Source organism: Copadichromis virginalis, linkage group LG5 (genome assembly GCF_057382275.1).
Source record: "Copadichromis virginalis isolate Kocher_CV1m ecotype Utaka linkage group LG5, C_Virginalis_male_GT1.1, whole genome shotgun sequence".
NCBI classification, from domain to species: domain Eukaryota; kingdom Metazoa; phylum Chordata; class Actinopteri; order Cichliformes; family Cichlidae; genus Copadichromis; species Copadichromis virginalis.
In genome coordinates this window covers 21,616,575-21,640,915 of record NC_140622.1, presented here as the reverse complement: position 1 = coordinate 21,640,915, position 24,341 = coordinate 21,616,575, and the positions used below count along the sequence as shown (strand labels likewise).

General features: G+C 41.1%; 1 protein-coding gene across 1 annotated transcript in view; it reads right to left on the bottom strand.

Moving 5' to 3' along the window:
* Positions 1–1,323: 1,323 nt before the first annotated feature.
* Positions 1,324–24,341, bottom strand: part of LOC146709619 (potassium voltage-gated channel subfamily B member 1-like) — a 41,198-nt gene continuing 18,180 nt past the window's right edge. Inside the window, exon 3 of the mRNA XM_085456663.1 lies at positions 1,324–7,360. Coding sequence (XP_085312789.1) covers positions 5,540–7,360 — 1,821 coding nt within the window. The 3' untranslated portion in view covers positions 1,324–5,539. The remainder of the gene's footprint in view (positions 7,361–24,341) is intronic.

Below are 24,341 nucleotides of genomic sequence, written 5' to 3'. Positions count from 1 at the left end.
TGCTCCCAATGAAAATCTTAGCATCTTCAACTCTGCCACCTCCATCTTAGCCTCCTGTCCTTTTTTTCAGCCCCACCGCCTCCAAACATGCATCATAGCAAGGCTCACTACGATCTTGTAAACCTTCTTTTTAAAATGGTTAGACTATAAAATTTTTAGAGTGAACCTTCCATAGAAATCTCTACAGTGACAATATTAAAAGGGATTAGAAAATGAGATCACATTTCTCCTATATCAACTTCTCTTTATCGGCTCCCTGTTAAATCCAGAAGTGAATATAAAACCTGTCTCCTCGCATAAAACTCTTGAACAATCAGACCACATCATATCTTAAAGGCCCGATAATACCATATTGTCCAATCAGAGCACTTCGTTCTCAGACTGCACACTTCCTGGTGGTTCAGAGAGATCCTAAAAGTAGAATGTGGGACTTCCCATGATGCACTTCTTCTCCATTCCTGTCTTTGCACACCCGGTGTGTTTGTAACCCCACTACTGTATGTCATTAAATTAAATTGTGTCTCTGCTCTTTCCCATATTGTTCATATACTGCTTTCATGCATTCACACTTACACTACAATGGATCCATTAGACCAAACTTGGGGTTGAGTATCTCGCCAAAGCATGGGCTCATTAGTCAAGCAAAAATATTGTTCTGGTCCCAGTGTTCTAATAGTGTTTGCTCCATTATGGAAGAAAATGGACAGTTGGATGCATATTTTTTTTACCTTGAATTGATATCCACGTCACCTTAAGATTTTGAAAAATGCAATAAAAATAATAACTGTAAAAATAATCAACAAGTAATTAAGTGTTGATGTTGGTATTGGTGGTCATTGCTGGCACAGAATGGAAACTTCACTGGTCACTCATCATTAAAACTAGATGTACTGTGTTTGATGCAGGAAATACAGTTTGTTCTTCCATGTAAATGAATGGCATACTGAGACTGCTGTGGAGAGTTGCACCAAATCTGCTCAGTATTTCTCTATATGAACTTACTGGTGAACCCCTCCACAACAGTCTGTGTTTCTCATGTGGCGTCATGGGAAACTTAACCTCCCACTCCTGAAAGTTTAGTCAGAGACATCGGATCCGTACACATCTTAATGGATACGAAAACATACCACTAGAGGGAGCTATTGTATAAAACAAGCAGTGTTTATCCTCGACCCTTTAGCTCAGGCTTGTGCAGTCACTGCAGTTTGCTGTCACACGTTGTTATGTATGGAGGACCACAAGAGCCACGGGCATCGAAATAAAGAATTCTGTGCTTAAATAATGAACTGTCTTACAAGAAGAGTGAGACTCGCGGGACCAACACTGGATTATTGTCTTTATTAAGCATCAGTCAGTAAAATGAGAAATCTGCTTCAAAACTGCTCATTATAGACATTTTCCTATAGCTTTTTATTCTCTTTTCTTTTTTAGATAATATTTACAAGTTCTGTGTGTCAAAGTTTCATAGCGCTACATGCACTGAACAATGGGAAATCACAAATATTCTACAAAGTCAACTGGTACAAAGTACTAAACTTTACAAAAGAGACATTTTCCCAGACACAGATGGGGCGACGTACAGACCTGCGTGAGTTGAACAGAATGATTATTTCCCTGAAGGAGGGGGAAGAAAAGGATTGAAATCAAATGAAGTGTCTGTATTTGGCTTGAAATGCTTACTCAGTGATAAAACTTGTGCTTTCTGGAGTTGTATGAACTAATGTGTAAGTTTGTATTTTCTCAGTTTTTTCTTTGTGTTGTTATTCCTATTCTCGTTAAGAAGCCGAGGGCTTAATTTAGGCAAAATAAATAAAGTGCAGTTCAGAAAACAAGAGGAAATTATATAAAAAGCAACAAGGACATTGTTAACATTTATCCAACACAGAAAAAATGTATTCAAATAGACTATGGCTTGTTTAGAAAGTCAACTAGATTAGAGGCTCATTTTCCAAAATATTATTTACTGCATGTCTGACTGTTGAATGCTAATGAGCCTTCATTCTTCACCGTGTGACACATGCTCCCCCCTTTCCTTGTTCTTTTCTTATGTCCCTAGCACCTTCAGCAGCCAAAGTTATATGACCATTTGTCAGTTTGACATTTTTATTCTATTACAATGCAGCATTGGGCTGGGCTGCAAGAAAAAAAAAAAGCAAAGTAACTACACAGTCAGCGGTGTAGCTGTGTAGCTTCCTCCAAGCCACCCCTTTTGCCAGACTTGCAGGCAAAGTTTGTTCTTCAAAAACTGCATGACGCCATCTGACCAAACACACTGCTGTAACTGAGCCTTTCCTGCAGGCTCAGACCTTTCCGGTGCATGCCCAGGATTGTATTTATAGACTCACTGAATTGAACACATCCTCAAAAGGTTGCCTCATCTGCCTGCTTTGCACTGTCATTCTTCACAGAAGACTCGAGCACAAGGCTGGGCCTTGTAATGGAAAATGCATACGAGTGATATAATCTGACTGCATAACTCTGCTTCTTACTGACAGAATGTCAAGGCAGTTCTTTTGCCTGAGAGACGCTTTACTCTTCCCAAAAATGAGCGAAAGAAAAAAGGAAATTTCTTTGTTAATACTTCCATGCTCTCCTCTGAATGATTAACTTCTGTCTTTGTTGGTCATGAGGTGAAGGAGCAGAGGAACGTCAGTTATAATCAGGGTAACAGTTCTACTGCACAGCTAGGAAGCTGAAGTCTTTATTAACTGCATCACCATAGATGGGGGCATATGTTCGTACTCTGTCTGCTGTCTTGTAATTTGCTGAAATGTGTCCATGTTTCTATGAAAAAAAAGGGAATATGTGACTGTTTTTAAGAGGCCCATAATCCAGTTTTCTGTTTACACATTTGTTTTTAAGCCTTCACCACACTTGAGTGACAAGCGAGCAGGGAACAAACTGAGAGGAATGAACAGAATGTGAATGCTGTCTGCACTCTCAATATGCTATTTGAGTCTTTAAGGACTCCATCTCTACAAATTCGACTACTTGCTTGCATCAAATCTGAGCCATTCAGTCATCTCAGCCATCACCATGGAAACAGTGGTTGTTCACTCTACCGAGCGAGTCCCCACCTGTTTGTTTGTGTGGACCGGGCCTTTTCCGTGCACCCGTTTGGTGCTTTTTGAGTGAAAGTGCACAGGAAAGACATGAGAGAAAGGGCTGTAGATATCTAATATATCAGTCTGACAACATGATGACCCAGTTCTCTATGTGTTTATTCGCTGTTTGTTTTATTGTCATTCAGGCTCCATTAGACAGGGCACAGCGACAGATTCAGCGTGCAGAGTAGGCGTTCTTAAAAGCAAAGGCACCAAATTATCTAACTCATATTACGTCTAATGACTGCAGACATTGCACAGCAGTGAATATCTCTTTTAAGCTTAAGGTCCACTACTGAAAACGACTGCTTGTAGCTGGCTTGCATGATATGTTGTAAGTTGCAATAATAAAAAAATGATACTTGCTTGGTTTCTGTAAGAAAGAGCATGAGAGCACCGGATGATCAACGCCCGGATCGCTCATGTGTCCAGTGATCATGTGTGTTCAGAAAAGCGGGATGACGGATCCCTTTGGTTGAACTATAGTGGCCTAATGTACCTCCTTGCTGTTTGTGTATCAGAGTGGCAAGCTGCACATAGCTGCGAGGTGTCTTTAAGTTTATAAGAGATGTCATGTGGACTCAAGTGAGCATAATATTTTGGATTTCTGGAAGCGAACCACTTGCCAGGATCCAGAGAGTGTAAATAATCAAATTAGCTTTCTAAATGGATCTGAAATAAAGTGCTTCGTTCCTGCCTTCCTTTTTCATTTTCCTATTTCATCCTCCATCAGCAGTCGTCTTCTTCAGGGGCCAGCACGCTCTCTCTGGCTCACATGTTTGTCCCCAATGAGCGAGTATGCCCCCTTGATATATGTCACGTTCTGCTGTTTAGAAAAGGAATGCTTCAATTTCTAATATTCTTTGAGATAAATCATCAGCATGAGTTATCAGACAGAACAATTCTTTGGTTCTTCACATCACACAAAGAACAGAAGGACAGAGAATTACTGGGAGACAGTAGCAAACAATACAAAGGTATGCACTGCAGATTATTGTCTAATAAATGCAGCTCCATTGAAATAATGCAGTACTTGAAATGCAAAACTATGAGATTATGCACAATATATTTATCTAAGAATCCATTCTTTTAGAAAATAGCTTAAAAATATAAATTATTTTGATTCTTTACCTTGTACAATAAATGTGTATCGTTGTAACAGATTCTACTTGCGTAATTAGAAATGTACAATATTCACACTCGGAAGCTCAAATCTCTGGGATTTTCACTGCTGTCTTTCCAGCTGTTTTGATGCTCATAAGCAGTGTCATTTAATGCAAAGTTTATCAGCTACACCAGGAATGGCGACTCCCCCTCAGCTCCTTCAAGAAACTTTTCATCAGTGTCAGACAGTTTTTTTTCCGTTTAAGTTTCCTCCACATCGGACATGAAGTCTAAGAGACATGCAAAAGACATTTAGAAACAAAGAAAATAGGTACACAAGCACAGATAACGCTTTTTTCTTCTGTGTTAATAATAAAAAAGTGCTCTCTCTCTTTCTCGCCAGCAGCCTGGCACAACGAGAACAGGAAGGACATTCACGGATATAACCTCACAGTGTGTCTCTGTGTTGTTTAATGTGACCTGTGCAGTAAAAAAGAAAAGAAGAAAAGAGATCAACGAGTAGGACACTGAACTTTTTTTTGACGACAACAGACTGAAACACTTGAGTCTTACTCGAGATCACACTCAAGACAAGAGACCACAAACGTTACATAGGAATAAATATAGTAGATATGAAAGGTAATGATTAAGCACACGTGCATGCTGCCTGACTGCCTGTTAATTTCTGGCTTTCGCTCTGCCGTACAAACATAAAACACAGGAGACGACGTGTACTAAGGCCAGTTTCGAGGAAGGAAGTTAAAGGAAACAAACTACGCATTTTCCCACCACTTCATCGTATACGCTGAATATAGGTTATACACTGTGTAGAAAGTAAAAGAAAATGTGTATTCCCCTTACAACTCAATATGCCAGGTTTCAATGCCCTTTGTGGTTTGCTACTGATTTGACAGCCTTTGCTATTGTGGCGTCAAAGTGCTATCCAGGGATGCCGGGAAAGTAGGTTTTTGCCTTATGAAAAAGATTAACTGTAGTCAACTGGACAGGCTAAAAGAAATGTATAAATTGTAAAACTCTTCAGAATGTATTCCTTGCTTCTTTTTTTAAAATCTCTTAAGAGTTCTCTGCTAAAAGGATTTATTTACGAGTTATTAGTAGAAAGAAGCTCAAGAGGACACAAAATTCTTTCCCAGTGTGCACAGTTACTGTTTCTTCACGGGATAGAAGTATTTTTGTAAGTCTTTAAATGTTCCCGCAAATGTTTTCCGTGCCTTTCATAACGCTGGGAGGTTCCCAGCGCTTCTTATTTGCTTGTCACCTCCTTTGCTTTCTATTCACGTTCTGTCTGTTGTCTCTTTTCTTTTGGTTCTTTAAGAGTTAGAGTGACTCTTCTCTCCCTGAAGTGGCTGAAGTTCCTGAGCCACGTGGTTCTCCTGCCCCTCTAACGGCAGTGTGCTGTTTCCCAGCTTCCGTTGGAGGCCCTCCATGTGGTTGGGAGCCTGCTGGAAAGTGGAGCGATGGCCAAACTTGGGGCTGGATTTCTCCAGGAGTCTTTGGGCTGGGCTGGCGACTGAACCATCATGCGGGTGCTCCTCCTCATCTGTGTCAGCATCAATGAACTTACTGACGGAGGCATCGTGGAACGTGAACATGCTAGGCAGTAAGTTTTCTGGGCTCTTGCTGGGTGTTCTGCTGCTGGCGGTCGTGTAGATGGATGCCTCGGGGCTATGCACGGACGAGCTGTCTGACAGGACTCCCGTCCCCGAATCCTCACCGCCTCGGAAGTTGACTTTATGAGAACGACTTTTGAGTGGGTTGTTGATGTGTGTGCCTCTGGAGTTTGTACCTTTGCCTGTCAAGGGTGTTGTGGCGCCTTCATGCTCATTTTCCAGGGTGGTCTCCAGGCTCGGGTTTGTACTGACCTTGCCCGGGATGTTGCTGATGGGGCTTTGGGAAAAGCGAGAGCTCTCAGGTAAGTCAGTGGCACAGCTGATAAAGCTGTCGATACTGGACGTGCTCTTCATGTCTGTCACAACCTCCAGTGTGCTTGGGATAGCTTCATTGGGGATGCTTCCCATCTCAAGCTGAGCTCTTTCTCTACATTTGGACGGCTGCCCCTTTTCCTTGCCGGTGAGGCTGGGTTGCGTTTGGGCCTTGGTCATCTTGTTGTACAGCTCCTCCAGTTTCTGTGCACTGAGGTGCTGGGGGCTGCTGGAAGGCTTGGCCTGCTCTACATAGTTTGATTCAAGGGTCTTGGTGGGGCTGCCTGGGTTGGTCTTTGACTTGTTTTTCGGAGTCCCTTTGTGGATATTAGGAGACACATGGTTATCCTGGAGTTTCTCCTTCATTTCATCAGATTTCTCCACCATTACGTCCATGAGCTCCACACTGCGGCCAAATGCGTCTTTAATGTTCATAGAGACAATGCTACCATTTCTCCTAGCTCTCTCCAGAGCCTCCCTTCTTTTGATGGCTTTCTCCTGCCTCTTTTGCTCTTTGTAGAATTCAGAGAAGTTATTTACAATGATGGGGATAGGCAGGGCGATCACCAGAACCCCCGCAATGCAGCACAACCCGCCGACTATCTTTCCCAGCAAAGTTTTTGGGTAAATATCTCCGTAACCCACTGTGGTCATAGTAATGGTAGCCCACCAGAAGGAAGCTGGGATGCTCTTAAACTTAGTGTCTTCTTCATCTTTCTCAGCGAAGAACACCAGACTGGAGAATATCATAATTCCCATGGCCAAGAAGAGGATAAGGAGACCCAGCTCATTATAACTCCTTCTGAGAGTAAAGCCCAAGGACTGAAGACCTGTGGAGTGACGGGCTAGCTTCAGAATACGCAAGATCCTCATGATCCGAAAAATCTGAACCACACGGCGGACATTCTGAAACTGCAGCACGCTCTTGTTGGATTCTGTCAGGAAGATGGTGACATAGTAGGGCAAGATGGCTAACAGGTCAATAATATTCAAAGGACCTTTAAAGAACTTCCATTTGCTGGGGGAAGAGAGAAAGCGAAGGAGGTACTCCATAGTAAACCACGCGATACACACGGCTTCCACATGGGCCAGTTGTGGATTGTCGGTGGGTTGATCAAACTCATCTGTGTCCTGCAGCTCTGGAAGTGTGTTCAGAGACAAGGCAATGGTGGACAACACAATGAAGAGGATGGAGATGATTGCCAGGATCTGGAAAACACAGAGAGAAAAATGTTTAAAAAAATGTCTGCGGTATAAACTTCCACTGCTCTGTACTCATCTATTGCTATTTCCCCAGAACAGTGCAGGTCAGTCAGTTCTCCCCTTTGGTTCACACTGAAATAGTTTAACAGCACACCATAGTCCATCGCTGTGGTAAACCTGAAGGGGGAACAAGGAGCTTTAGCATGTTAGCAGTGTCAATTACTTCTATTTTAGTAACATTTAGCTAAAATTCAGCTATTTGTAAAATTCCTCACATTTTAGACTACAGAAGCTGAGCTGAACAAATCAAAAAGTGTGATATTGATCAGCACATGCATGCCAAATGTGGATAGTTTCGGAGTAATTGCCCAATCCATTTTGTTAATCTTACACAAACAAGAAGCAAATGCTTGATCATCAGAATATCTCTTAACCGATGGCCGTCTAGACAGAAATGAACACTTAGAGATTAAAAGACTGCACAGAGTATGCAACAAGTCTGAAGCCATCTGTTTTGTATTCATGGAAGGCTCCTTCTCATTACCCTGAATGTGGAGCTCGCACCACAGTTTTTATTTTCAAAACCAGATTCATCAAAGTTATTATTCGCAACAAAGAGGAAAAGTATCACAGATACATCAGACATTGCTGTACATTCAGGGGAGTCATTTTGCTTTATTGCAATTCACAGCGAATATCAGTGCAGATACTAAAACCATCGTTTGGCTGAGTTAATCATGTAGAGAAAATCTGATATGATGACAGCCTTGATGGGATATTTTTTTAGACCAGATGGTTTGAAAAGCTTCTTTCAGAACAACACTCAGTGTCTTCAATTGACCTTCTGGCTTTTCTTCAAGCATCGCCGGCTAATGGAAACTGACAGTCAGGTCTATGACTGGGTGTCTGCTGATGAATGGGAAAAACACTGCCACTCCAACTCTGCACTGGCACAGTACAGCTGGTCTTCAGGGCTGGGATCAGGTAAGATGCTTGACTGAATCAAAACTGATATAAGAGTTTGAGTCTTGTATGGCAGCAAGGACGGTCATTCCTGAGAGAAACTCAGTATCAAAGAGAAGAACTGGTTTTGCTCCATTTGTAGCATTTAACTGCGTTTTTCAGAAATAGCTAAAACGCCCTGGTTCATCCTTTTGATGATATTAGTTCACGGCCCCTTTAGCTTTTCTACTTTCATGTCAGCATTTCAAAAGAAGGGTCGGAGCTAATGTGAACTCTGGGGCATTTTTCTTTTTGTGTCTTGCGCTACACTGGAAGAGAGTGTAAGCAAAAGACAAGAAAGCAAGAGAGCGAGAGGGAGTTTCTGATTGTACCGATACTCCTGAAAAAAAAACAAACCCCAACAAACAAACAAACAAACAAACCCTTTGAGACTTTACTACCTCTGTCTCCATTTCTATTCATTCTGCTACAATCCTTCAATGCCCCGGGCTTCAAGAAAACCCGGATGAATTACTTTGCTGCAAAGGACAGCATGCGTAGCAAGCGAGACCCACTGAAAGGCTACTGGAGACCTTTTAAAGCACTGAGCTACCTACTAATGATATAATCTGCTGAGTACAACAGGGTCTAGTCATAGTGCTGGGGATTAGGAAGCCTACACCGTTGTGGCTGTGTAGGTGTGCCACACCTATTATTCCTGTCCTGGAGTCAGTGTGAAATCCAGCACAAGGTCACTGTCGAGGCCATGTCCCAGGCGACTGGAGAGCGGGATTATTCCCTTGTGCCAGTCAACCTCTATAAGCTTTAATTAATCTTGACAGGTGAGCGCTTCCACACCTAGCTTGGCCTTTAAAGAGAGAGGGGCTAAAAGCAGTGAAAGTTTTGTTCGGATGAGGCAAGAGAGGACAGGAGTTTAGAAGCAAGAGGGAATTAAAGGGCACCCCGAAATGTAAACTTTATCAGAGCTTTCCCTGAAATAGCCTGCCTCCAGGTGTGGGTCCCAAGAGAGTCAAAATGATGGATTAAACTCTGAAATAAGACCTGTTAGAGGTAGATTTCAGGTAACTAAATAATCACACTCAAGAGAATAAATCAGCTAAAGTTATAAAAAACACAAACGTTACCCTTAACTGTAAAAGGTAAAAGATTGCAGCATTGTTTTCAGTAGTTTTGCGAGGATGTGGAGGTCACACAACTTAGCAGAAGCCCTAAAGGGGAGTTTTGGGAAAATCAGAATCAGAATCAGAATACTTTATTGATCCCTGGGGGAAATTATTTTTTGTTACAGTGCTCCATTTTAAACCAAATTTTAAACCAAAAGCATTTTAAACCAAAAGCAAATCATGCAGGGAGCGCGCTGATTTAGCATCAGATTGGGACTCAAGACCGAGCCTGAAGTGTTCAGTGGAAACCGCGCTCAACAGATCAGGACTTTTCTAGCAGGCTGGAGAGCACTTTAATGTATCACGCTGAAACCTGGCTGTGTTGTGTAAAGAGAGCACCTGAAGGATGATGAGCTCCAGTTCCCATCAAATTATCTCCCTCGCTCACCTTTTCTCCTCACACCCTGGTAGTGAGCCAACTAGGGTCAGCCAGAGAGGAGATTATAGGAACGCAAGCTCGCTACAGTGATACAGATAGACACAGGCAGAGAAGGATGTCTGCTGAGGACACTCGGCGCTGTGACAAATCTGTGACGAAGGGAAAATGAGGCTAACCCAGTCTGTGCTTTGCAACAGAAACCAATGAGCTCCCTGTGGTAAGGACACATGGGGTGCAATATGATTGTGTTCCAAAGTTAAAGTTAAAATGAATCAGTAGCGTCTTTATGTAGCTGACACAGTGCACAACTGAAAGGTGAAATATGTATGGGCAAATGTATTACAGTACAGCAGGGACATTAAGACGCAGATGCGCTGCTAAAGAGGGTTATGGTCAGTGCTGTGTTACCTCATTAGCTCTTAATGACAAGCACTGGAGTCATGAGGACAGCCCGTCCCATTTCCTGTTTGCATAAATGGAAGATAAATCTGATCAAGGCTGTTGCTGCTTCTGCACAACCATGGCACACGCTCACCCCTAACAAGCACAAACATATTGAGAGAGAGACACACACACACACACACACACTCCCCCCCTCCAGCTCAGTAATTAGCCCCAAGCCTCCTTTCCCTGCAGGCCTGTAGAGGCAGGAGACTGAATATTTAATATCCTCCTCAAGTGCAAGCTTTGCTGTCCTGGAAAAGGTGTGCATGAGTGGATCCTCAGTGGGCCATGGCGGACTGCAGAACCAGAGATGTAGCCTAGTTTTCACACTGCGTTCACCACTCGGGGGTTGGTTCAACTTCACGCTTGATCAAGGGAGGAATGGACAGGAAAGCAGGGTGTCTATTAACACCTGGCAGGAGGCTTCCACAGGGGAGGAGTGTCCCGCCAGGACCGGAAGACAGAGGGAAGGGGGCCTTGACACTGATACAGTTGTGTAACCGAGTTGTACTCATTTGCCAGGATGGAAAAAACAAAGCATTTCATTATTTTTAACGAGTGTCCTCACCTCTATATTTTATCAGACATATGTTATTTTGTTTCTCGCTGGTGTTGAGTTCAGATATATGGTTAATAATTAACTTGGACAAGCAACAAGGCCAAAGTTGTTGTAGTGACTGTTTAGGAAAAAAATTGCCAGCCCCTAAACAATGATTCTTTTTTTTTTCAGGCAAAATGAATGTCAAACTTTGCCCAAGTTTGTGGCTTGTTCCATCAAGACAGATGCTATAAAACTTATGCATTATGAAGGCAGAGCACTTACTTACAAAAGTGAAGTGATGTTTCCATGGGGAGGAAATGCATCACAATATGAATGCTTTCAAATGCTTCTGCAGCACATTTCACCCATCAGCTTTCCATCAGTTTCTTGGCATCTCTGAGATCATATTTATGTTCTCAGAGCAACGTGTAGCCTAAGCATGCTAAGATTTGCCAATTGGCACTTAGCACAAAGTACAAGTCAGCATTATGGGAGTATTATCAGTTTTAGGGGCATTTAATCAGAAACTAACCTTTGACCACATTTACATTTTGGCTTCAAGAGCTGTTACTTAAAAAGTAATCATCACAGAGTTATTACAACTGAGGACGATATGAATACAGAAATACATGTAGTAAGGCAGGGGTTTTGAACATGAGGCATAGGGGCCGGAATTGGCCGGTAAAGACTCCAATCTGGTCCACAGGATGACTTTGGAAAATGTGAAGGAGAAAAGAAATTTTAGACTTTTAATAGTATTTTGCATTTTACTGATAAAGACCCCCCCCCCAATGGCCATTCATGCTACACCAACGTAATTATTTATAGATTTCTGTAATTTTACACACTTACTTCTTACTTCAAAGAGTCATGCTTACAGATGTCTTTCTGTTGAAATAGCACATAATTTTTTTAAAATATACTCATCTATGTACACTGGCAGAGAGAGAGTTTTCACTGGTCCGCCACAAAGTGGTCTGGATGTAGCCCATGATGTAAAATCTGACATCAAGAACGGATTTTCCACTGCGTTACGCTGCGTGAACCAATGATTCACTTCTTTGTAACTGGATTTGCCCTTTTCGCAACAAGAGATGAATCAATAGGGGGGATTATGTCACGCAGTGATTCACTTCATTTTATTTTATGTGTGCATGTTGAGTGCAAGATGGCATCTCTAATCCTCTTATTGTTGTACTTGTCTGTGTCTGGCCAATAAATGTTTTCCTGCCCTTTATGCAAACGACTGGCCCGTCCTCCTACAGGGGCTGCTGTGGTGCTGCAGTTATTTCCTCTGCGGGACACTGGGTGAGTGTTTTTGTTTTTTAATAGAGACAGGGGAACAGATGGATGGTATTACATTGCTAATAAATAAAGTGGAAAGTCCTCTCCTTAGTGGAGAAAAGGCCTGTTGCTGCTATAAACACTATAACTCCCCAGGGTTACAATCACCTTCTTGGAAAGTTCCACAAAGGGACTGCGGTGCAATAAAAACTGCTCTCACTTGCTGCTCTTACATAATATAATTATGATGAACCCCTGAACATGCTGTCCTTCCTTTTATTTCCCATATAGTGCTTTTATAGTTTCTGGGACAACATTGTTTACATTTTTTAATATTTTGCAACTGTGAACAAACCTTACAAAAAGACTTTTAGACTTTAACCAGTCTGTGGGCCTCTACGGCATTGAATCCATTTAAGGATTAGGTTATAATAAAATGTGTCGTAACTGCATAAATTGATTTAAAGACAGACCAACCAACTACAATGAGGGAGAACACAACAGAGAACAGAGGGAAACACAGAATATATACACAGGATAACGAGGGAACAGGACACGGATGGGAAGACAGCTGACAGGGGAAGCAAAACTAAACATAGTACACGCGAGATGGAGACTATCAAAGTAAAACAGGAACTAACACACACACAGACTAGATGTCAAAACTAAGACCAGAAAATAAAACAGAGCAGAAATATAACAACAACCACCAAAACCTGGAACACAAACCAAACCTTAGAATATTAAATAAAATGTACATGATGATACTGGTGAGTTGAATAGTAGCAGAACAGCGCACAAGAGCGCCCCCTCAAAATCAAGTAAACGGAACCTGATGTGTTTTTGGAACATACAGAGTCTTACAACACAGGAAGGGCATCTGCCAAATCAAATATGCGGAGCTACCCATTGTTGTGACCTGTGGTGAATGAGGTGACAGATGAAAGTCGCTTCTACAGTACTATAATACAGAAAAGCAACAACCAGCTTTTAAACAAAAAACTTACTCCGAGTCTAACTTGAGCATCGAAATTGACAAGACCTTCTGTGTCCCACACAGGCGTACCCCCCTGCTTCTTTTCACCTTACCTAGCAACCTTTTCTGTCCCAACTCCACAGAGAGCCTTTGTATATCCTGTGCTATGTACTGAGAAGACAGGGAGATAGATTACTGAGCTCGCGGCTACTCACAGGATGTGTCCTTTTGAAGGTGTGAAGGTGGTGCTAAAGCGCTGAGGACGAAGTGCGTTAAGTGTGCGCTCACAGATTTCTGTTTTTTGTCTGCCTTTCTGTGAACCTCTAGAAGTCTAACATGCACAATATTTTGCATTATTTTAGTGGTTATCCAGTTCAGATTTAAAAGGTAAAGTATAATTTAAGATATACTATTAAATTCATTTCACCCAAAATGTCTGAAATTATAGTACGAGTTGTAAAAAACTGAAAGTGACCTGATCTGGGCTAATATTTAACAGTCTGCAGTGCATTTCATCTGATTTTTCACTGTATTAGGAGCTCATCATCAGGCTCTCAGAAGCTAAAGACGTCTGCCTTTCGAGGATGGCAGAGAAAAGGTGAGAGGTGGCATAAAGAACAGAGGTGGCTCGGTGAAAATGAAGACAAAATATGGGAGAAGTGAGAAAGTGAAATGAGATTATTCCCTATGGATGACGAGCACAAAAGGCACCAGCGCTGCTGTCACCATGTGAGCATCAATCTCCTTGATAAAACATCTGTACTCCAACCGGAGGCCACAGAAACCTTGGTTCTGATATATCTGGAGCACCTGCACTAGATGATGTAGACTGAAGGATCTCTAGCACGGTGGCCTACAAAACAGATGTTTATTATAAACTGTTTTAGAGATTTTAAAGAACAAATCTCACGTAGAGTGGTCCATTCAGAAGTTTCATATCTAAATCCTGTTTTACATTTTCTTCTTTCTTTTTTTTTTAAAATTGGTTTTTGACATAAAAAAAATTGGACTTTTTTTTGCAGTGTTGCTATAAAATATGTGGACAGTATTCTAGATCATTTTTTCCACCCATTTTTAACCACTTATGCAATTCAGGATCAGAGGGGGGTGGAGCCTATCCCAGTTGTCAGGTTACACCCCCGAAACATTCACCAGTCTATTGCAGAGCTAACAGAGAGAGTCAGACAACCATTCACACTCACATTCACTCCTAAGGCCAATTTAGAATCACGGGTTAACCTACTGCTGTGCTCCTGTCAGAAGTAAAGTCAGAAGGCAAGTATTTTGCTGTATTGTCAGTGATGAACATGAATGACTCTACTTATCTAAAGAACTGAAATAAATCCTGTTTTTCCTCATTTGTCTGGAACGCATTAACTCGGGAGTGGCGTCACTCTGTGCTGTATCTGGAACGCAGCCTACAACATGCATGACTTTGAACTGTGATTACTCAGAGGAAACCCACCTAGGCACGGCGACACAATGCAAACTACACAGAGCGATCAGTGGATTCAAACCCAGGATCCTTTTGCTGTGAGGTGACACTGCTCCACCTCATGTAAGAATCATTCATAACGTACAGCAATTACACATGATTCTTGTAATAAATTCTACCAATTTCATTAGGATTGTGTTGATGGACAAGTCAGTGGGCGGGTGTCACCACAAAGACTTTAGAGAAAAGAGAAAACTTGTCTGAAGAACTGCGAACCTTTAATGAACTGCATGCTGGCTGCACTCTCTGCTGAACCTCAGAGACAGGCTGGGCTTTCAAACAGCATGTCCCTGTTTAAATAAACCTACTGTGGTAACCCACAATAAGCTTGGGAAGCTTTCCTCCGAGCTGGATGGGGAAAAAAATACAGTCTGCATGGGTGAGCCCTGCTAATGGAATAAGTATGGTGTCTGTGATCCTCAGATGTACAATCCTGTTAGACAGTGGGCGTTTTTCTGCTTGCTGAAATTCAGCACACTGGCAAGGCTCACAGCCATCTCACATCTCCTCTCAGTGAAGACACATCACACCCAGCTGAAAATGACAAGTTCTCAAAATCTGTCTTTGTTCTCGATACTTATAATTATAATTATTATTTTTTTTGCAGGCTGGAGCTCCAGCTGTCTCTTGTTGCTATGGTTGTTGCTCACTATGAAAGTGGCAGCAGTGTTGGCAGGTGAATGGAAAACGAACAGAATTTTTCAGCTGAATCATTACTCTGTGAAAATGGACCATTTGGTGCTGTAGTGCATAACAAGAGCGATGAGATTCTTGCTTATCGTCTATGAAGGCTGGGGTGATGTTAATTAGACAAAAGTACCAGTCGAGAAAGTAACCAGAGCTTGTTGTAATTAATATTCCAGTGAAAACAGGTTTACCTGTAATTAGAGACGATAATCAGCATCAAGAGCTGCTTAAAGAGATTCAGCAGCCATCAGACACTATCATTTAGCAGTGAATGGTGATTACTTACATGGGTGGGGCTTTTACTGTCTTGACTTGCTTTTTAATGAGAGGATTTGTCTTATTCAGGTAACTTCAGGTTTATAACTGGGCTTTTAGTATTATGAAGGTGGTTAACCTGCTCTCTAGCAGGCAGGTACGAAATCAACGCCTCGTGACCAAGAAAATAGCACCACCTTCCTGGGAGATCCCTGAGAATCTCTGTGAGCGGATAGTAAAGGATCACTGCCAATACTGATGTATTATAATTAAGCGTTTCATTAAATTAAAAAAATTTAAAAGGACGGTTTAAGGTTTTAGCCCTCACAGGTGGCATCTAATGGTCTGAGAGCAAGACTAATTTAGAAAGAAATTTAAATACAGGCTATACGTGCAAATTTGTTACAAATGTCATAAGCAAGTAAAGCGTAGGTGAATAATTTTAGGCTCATATGTTGAGGCTTAGAGAATAATGAAATTGTTAAAAAATTCTTTGCAGCCTGCAGAAAAAAAAAACAAGAAACAAAGTTACATCTAAGACTATAAACACAAAGACATGATATCCCCCTATCCACACATACACATCTGAGAGAACTTCCAGTGATGGTTACGTTATTTTCCAGGGGATCAATTAGTCAGTAGGTGGTAAATTTTGTACCTGCTGATCTCTAATCTGGATCCTAACCAGCTATGAAGCAGGTTAGGTTTGCAGCACAAGTTACCATGGTGGTAGGACAACGAGGACAAAAAAGGAAGCCCCTTTGTAGTACAGAAAACCCAGAATTAACCAACAGTTTACCCGGATAACACAAAATCCTTACTCGGCGTCTGGACTCATGTGAGCATAACAGAAAATCTGACGACAACAAATGAGAAGACAGCAGGAGACAGCTGGAGAACGAAGCACATCTGAAAGTAAGTAACACAGGTGAAGACTGGTAGGCCAGGATGACAATCACACAAGAGGGAAAAACAGAGGGTGAAACGAGACACAAGAAAACAAAATCTAACCTTCAAACTCAAACAGGAAGTAACTAAAAGATAAATAATAAACACAGACACAAGAAGATTGACATCAGACACAATGACAGGAAGGGGGACAGACACTAACAGAAGTACAAGACAGAGTCAGGGAATCACAGAGGTACTGCTGAAAAGTACTACTACTAATCTGTTATATAATTCGGTTATGAATATCCACAGGTTCACTAGTGACCTGTTTGTGGGACTAGTTTAGGTTTACCCATCCATTTATCATCCCCAAATAATAATCTTACAGCATTTAACCTGTAATCCCAAATTGCACACTATATATTGGCAGCTGATATTCAGGTGATAGACCAGGTCATCTACCAATCAGAAGGTCAGTGGATTGATCCCGTCTCCTCCAGTCCAGTAACCTTGGTCATATTGAACCCTGGTGGATGTTAAGAGGTTCATTATTTACAATATGTCCCTGTTGCTGATTTTAAAGTATTATTATTTTTGGATACATAATCTAGTAGAGCAGTAGAGAAATCCTGGTAACATCTCACATTTATATGTGTGTCTGCGAGCCTGTGAAACTACTAATGCATCAAAACTAAAATTATCTTAACTGGTCCCAGTGTGCAGACCCACTACTCAGTGTAGCCATGACAACAAATTCACCAGGTTGCAATTATAGAAAGTGCTGCGCCACTGGATGCCTGGCAGAATCTATTTTCTTCCGTTCCCGTTCCTTTTCCTTTCCTTTATGTCTTTCTTGGTTTATGTGCGTGTGTATCATATAGTTTTTTTCTGGTTTGTAAAAATGTAAAAGCATTGGAAAGTAAGTAAATAGTTAGACATAACAATTAATACCTGCTGCAACGTGCACTTTGCTCTATTAGACACTGTCAGGTTCACATACCTTTCAACCACAATATTAAACCATTCTGCCTAATAAAAAGTATGATCACAAATTTCCATGGCAACTGATGAAGATGAATTTTTTTGGATCGTTAATACTAATGTAAGAGTCTGTGTTGTGAGGTAATGACTTCTGCAGTAAAAGCTGAAATCACAACTTTTAGTGTCAACTTTTGCGTCAGGTCAGTTTACCCTTCAAGGTCATCAAGGCCACCGCCTCTTCTACATCTAGAGCTCTCCCAGCATGACTGCTATTTTTAGATCACAACCTGGAAGTCCCATTCTGACCACTGAACTGGTCTGCTCCAGTGTCAAAACTATTGAAACAGTAACCCATCAACCTGAATTTCATTCTGGGGAAGAGAATGAAGGTGCAGGTAGACAAATCAAGTAAGTAGGGGAAGGATTGCCGCAAGCAGAGCCTGCTTGCTGTTGAAAAAGAGGCAACAGGCAAGCATGTGGCCATTAACATTTGTTTTTGTCTCGTAGAGTCATAGCTGGAAATCTACCTGACACGGAGGTGGCTGTGGCTCAGGAGGTTGAGCAGATCATCTACTAATCAGAAGGCTGGTGGTTTTATCCTTGACTGATTCAGTCTGCATGCCAAAGCAACCCTTGGCTACTGAACCCAGAGTTGCTTCAGATGTGTTTGTGGGAATATGAATGTTAGATAGAAAGCGCTTAGACATGGAAAAGTGCTTAAGTGAACGAGTGAATGGGACATGTTTGAGTACAAAAGTGTTTTTTAAGAGTCAGTCCATTTACACTGTGACTGATGATCCTCAATAACACTGTATCATAGTATCATGGTAAGGTTGGTGTACAAATTTCTATATTTAACCCTGCCCTTTGTGCACGTTTGAGGTCTGTGGTGGACAGGTAAAAAGTGCAGGTGGTCAGAATGGAACTTTTAAAAAACAACCTGAAAATGTAATACACTGTGGTGCACAAAAGCAGAATGGATCTTTTCTGCTGTTTTCAACTGGGAATGAGACCTTTTGCATTTGGTTACTGAGTCTGGCAATGGGACAAGTCCTTTGGGTTGATCTACAAGTAGGGGTGAAAGGGAAGGGACTTTGGATTAGATCTGTGTGTGGGGAGTTTGGAGAATGGGCCAAGAGCTTAGACTATTTTTCATCGTGGTTGTTATATAATCTTTGGATTTTGCAGAGAAAAATGGTTACCTTGATAATATGACAGTAAATATATATATAGCATATATGAGTGTAATATAGTATATGAGTATAGTGAGTGGCAGATTCCACCTTGGGCTTTTTTCCTCTATTGCTGTGGGAGAACACCTAGTGTTTTATTAGTTGAATAACATTAACTGCCCTCATAAGGATCTAAGATCTTACATGCTACATACTTTACACAGATGCAAAGTGCATCATAAAAACATCTATTTTCCTTTCCGTACAGATGAAACTCCTGCTGTAAACCAGCCAGTGTTTCCTCCTAAAGGATTTAGAAGAGTGGAAAGGCAGACCAAGAGATTTCCTTTGTGACTACAGTCGATCTCAGCAGTGTGTCTCGTGTTCATACAGTAAGGCTTCTGTGTCAGTGTCAAGCTGCTCATTTCTGTCCAGCTGAGGTAACAGCACTCCGAGGCACCTGCTAGTCCTCCGTGGTAAAATGGTAAAATGAAGTCAGAAATACATAATGTAGAAAGGAACCAGCAAAAAAAGATGTTTGAAGTGCAGTGTATGGTGTATAATGTATGCAGCTGAGATGTACAGGCACTAAGGAGCCCTAAGGCAACAGGCAGAAGAGAGACTTTGGAAGTGACCTATTTTCGTAAATACCTCAGTGAAATGTTAAAAAGAAGTTGTGCAATAACGGGCAACTTAAAGAAAGAAAGAACTGAGAGCCTGACATTTACCATAGGAACAGTTTAGAGGGATCTAACCTTTAAAATGAACATTAGTTCAGAGCTTAGAGGCCTGGGATACAAAAATAAAATGTTCATTACATCTGACTTTGTGATGGAGCCTTTCAATGCAGGCTGAAAAAGAACAGGAGAAAATGGCAGGAGCAAAGGATACTTACATCCAGTAAGCTATAAAACTACTGTATTTACAGCGATATAGGAGAATGGTAGATTTCTGCACATCAGGGCTGCGTGGCCTTTCAATCATGCTGTAACAGGAGTGGACAGAGATTTTAATGAGAGATGCATGGCCAGCTGTCTGCCACAGCATATGCTGAGTGCAAACAAAGGCAGGGAACTGCATATGATCTGTCTGAATCACTGGACCAGGATTTGGACACTGATTATTTAAAAAAAACACAGGAAAAGGAAAGATTAGATTAATAGTCATCATGTACAAACAGTAAAGAGGGAAAACATCACTGCTACACGCAGAATTATCCCCCACCTTGTTTGTATTTATAACATAGTTATAAGAACACAAATGCCCTGACAGCAGCACAGTTGTACCCAGATATCCTCATGAGGAAACTGCAGCACTTCAGCGTACAACCCAGCAGATAGTTTCCATGGTGACTCGAGGCTTTTAAGAATTTGCATAACAGATGCAGCTATTCATAAAAAAGAGGACATGGAAAAAAACAGAGGCCAGGGGGCAGGTTATCACACTGAAACAAACAGGAGACACTACAGTACGATTTACAGCACTGACTGACATGTTTCTATTAAGACGTGTTCAGGAGGCTCAAAGGAGCTTGTTTGGCACTCAGGATTTTTAAAACAAATCGGTCACTTCAAAATGATTTATAAATCAAATCTAAGGAGCTTAGAGGTACAGAAATCTACACTACATGTCAAAGATCATCATGGCCAAGATTTGTCTTTTTCTTTTGGCTGCTCCTTTTAGGATTGCCACAGCCAATCATCTGCTAATCCAATCTTCTTCATTCACATTAACTTTCTGCTTTCTTCCTCATTCATTACATCCATGAACCTTTCTCTCTGGTCTTCCTCTTTTCCTTCTGCCTGGCGGCTTCATTTTTAACATTATGTGTCCAACTTATCCACTATTCTTCCTCTGCACACGTCCAAATTATCTTAGCCTTGCCTCTCTTCAGCCAGCTCTCCTTCTTTGCCAGTCATAGTCCCTACATGCAACGTCCCTACTCTCACCTCTATGTTCCCACCTTTCCTCTTCTTTCCCTGACTCTGAATGCACCTTTGCCCTCTTCTTCTCTCTCTTCTTTCCAACTCCGCCTCACTGGTCACCAGCACCAATGGCTAAGGTCCTTCCTGATGCAATCCCCTCAATTTATCGGGGCTTAGGACTGACACTAGGAGTACACTGGCTTGTGACCAGCAATGTTCTATTTCTGTGTGTGTGGTAGACAAAGCTTTGCATGAGTGCATGAATGTGGCTTACAGTGTAAAGCTGTTTGAGAAGCCAGTAAGACTAGATTCTCTGAAGACCACATCCAATATCCTTTATATTACACCAATTAGATTACAGAGGGTAAAAAAAAAATCTTATTTCTGTTCAATTTCCGACATTTAAGTAGGCGGCTAGAAAAAAAAAGCTCCAGGCATGCTGTGTGAATTCTACGAAAATTAGAATTTATTAGATTATCGGATCATTTAGTTGAGCAATATAAAAAAAACCCAAAACATTATTTTGTTCCAGTTTTAAAAATTTCTACACTGAATGTCTAGTGCTGTTAAATTTTGGTATGGTTCCAATACCAAGTAAATACAGGGTCAGTATGCAGATACCAACATACCGATACTTTGAACTTATAAAGTCAGCTTATGTAGGGGAGAGCAGTGTGCCATGATTTATGGGACGAATCATCATCAATCTGCAAATATTCAGAACACATTTTAATGACCACTGTGATTTTCACTTTCCACAATAACTAATACAGCCAAACACACCTTTCAGCTTTCCATGTATTTCAAAGTGTTTTTTAAAGATCTGGAGTATACATGTGCCTCTCTCTAAAGCAGTTTGGTTCAACTTCTGTTGTTTAAATGTGCCATAGGCTGTAAATAAAACAGATGTAGCAGTCAATGCAAAACAGCTCAGAGATTTCTCATTGTGCAGGTTTGATGTATAATTTTTAGTTTCCAAGAAGAATAAAAATAATTATTTATCACAAGTCAGTGGTTTACATACTGAACGTAGGATATAGAAACAGTATTATAGCAGTATATTATACTGTATAGAATAACAGTAGTATAATAGTACAAGCAGAAGTATCAGAAGTCATCAACACAGACCTTAACAATCAGTTTGTTTTCATAATAATCAGTAGATTATTCACACAAACACACACACACACACACACACACACACACACACACACACACACACACACACACACACACACACACACACACACAGAGGAATGTGTATTCATAAACATAATGGTGTCAGCTCAGCAAGAAGAATGCTACTACGGTCTTTCAGTGTATACAGTTACTCGTGCTGACACTAATCAATAATATTCTTAGCTTATTCTTACATTCTTATATAATAATTTATATAAGAAGTTACTGCTGTTTATCTGGACGCAGCATTTTCAGTGAGAGGCTGAGTGATGAACAGATTTTCCCAGTAAAAACTGTATTTCAAGATTGAACAGACTCGACTTTTTGGATTTCCTTACTTGGATTATTGAGCATGTATCAAGTCAGTTTCAGAGAACCTCACTGTGCTACTTTTATCTTAGCAATAAAGGATAAAAAAACACTTGCATCAAGCTTAGACCCCTTTTAGAGGAAGCACAAAAAAAAATGCTAAATTCTCTGTGGAGAAGAAAATTGATTTTACTCCTCTGAAAGCCGTCTCACAGGGAGCCAAGATGCTTTTAACACAAATATGTTACTAATGTATCATTCTTAATACAATTTTTGAATTGTCCCAGGCTGTGTGTACACTTCTTAAAACAAAAAACTATCTTAGTGTGTTAAACGTAGCTTTAAATGTTTAATATATAGCTTCTTTTTTTTTTGCCTTAAAGGAGATCTATTAACCATTCCCCTAGTTTTTACTGGTGGCTGCTCATATTACACATGACCAAAGTTTCAAATGATGTGCTCAGCGTAAAAAGTCCTCCCTGTGAGTCAGAAGCTCTGTCTCCAGACTTTTCTACACCTGGCTCCGTATGATGTCAGGGAGAGAAAATATCTTTTAGAAATTAATCTCAGGCAAACACCTCTGGAAGCACAGAAATTCCACCCACCTGATGTTCAGCCAATCAGCAGGCAACCATCCCATTACACTAATTGGACAGTTGGCTTAAGGGGAGAGAAGCTAAACAGCTTATTTCAGAGGTGAACTGAGTGGACGCACCTAGGCACAGAATGAGATAAAGGTTATTTTCAATTCTGAGTCCAATAACAAAAATATGGAGCTGAAAATTAGCACGATAGGTCCTCATTCATGAAATACCCATAAGAATAAGTAATGTCAGAAAAAGCTGCCAAGCCAACATGGACTGTAGCAGACTGCTGATTTTCAGTCGGGCTGTGCATCCTAGTTGTATAAAGTTGAAATGACAGAGACAATGATTTGCAAGTGGAACAAAACTCTAAATTAAAGAATGTTTTTAATGCTGGTGCCATCGCTGGCATCATGGGGCGGAGATACTGGACAGCAACCGAGTGAGAAAAGCCTGTAAGAAATGAGTAGCTATAATTTAACCATGCCATTCTTTTAAAAAAAGTACACTATTGTCTCATAGGTATGAGCCCTAACTTTAGTTTCCTACGCATCATGCTCAAGAAGAAAGCTACACTCACTGAATAAGAGGCTAAACACATGTCAGACTGCTGGATGATGCTCCACACACTGCCATCCATCCAGCCTGCTGTAAACTGGCCGACAGTCAAGCATGCCGGCCCAGCCAGTCGCTGCCATACATGGAGATTCTGACCTCAGATTAAAACACAGTGAACGAGTCTTCTGCTGTCGCACCTGACCCTCTCATCAAGACAACTTTCTTATAAAAGATCCGTTCGACCTCCATTACCACCCATATCAGCTGATTCTCAGCTTACCTGCATGATATCACCTCCTGTAAGTCGCCACACACACACAGTCGCTCTTACTGATCAAACTTTACTTCGGGCTGAGTAAACACCACTTTATTGCCTGTCCGATGGGCAGTCACAGCGCTTCCTATTATGAAAGAAATCAATCAGGGAGCTGTTTTAATTTGCAGCTGTTATCCTTCTCACTACTAATCTGCCTCTTCTGCTGCGAGTACAGCTGCTGTCCTGTCTACCAACTACTGTTTTGGTTAATTTATTAAAGAGCAGATGCAGAGTTTCCCGGCAGTCGCAGAGTTCCTCTCACCCCTACTTTTGGAGTCTGGAGCATTTTCACAGGCGTCCAACCGGCTGTGTTGCTGTGACTCCACACTTTGATGTCAATGAAATATCCAAGTGAAAAAAACAAACATGCTTTTTTTTTTATTTATCCTTTTTGTGGTGATTCATTTGTCAGCCAATAAAAATTCCTCTTAGGTGAAACCATCCAACAAAGCTGTAGCTGAATGTTAGCCAGATTTTAATGACACTCCAAACAACAGCGCCAGCACTTTCTCTATGCCCCTTTAACTAGCAATTATCCCTCTTAATTTAATTATTCCCAGTTCTAAAGGTAAAAACAATTCATTGCAATTATATTTTTCTGTGGTTACTCTTAAATCATTTAGATAACAGCCACTTTCCTTTCTTCAAAAGCTCACTTCCTAAATAATCACTTCAGCTGATCTTTCAGGATTTCAGCTCAAGTCTCCCATGTGACCACGTAACCAGACTATGTACTATATCGAAAATCAGTCAAACAATTCTGTAATAAATTTCACTTGACAGAAAGTTATGTCTGTTAGCAGTCCGGTATCACCATGTGTCACCATCCTTCTCTTTGATTATGTTCTCTTAAATAGTGTATGTTCTACAGCGAGCGAGTATTTC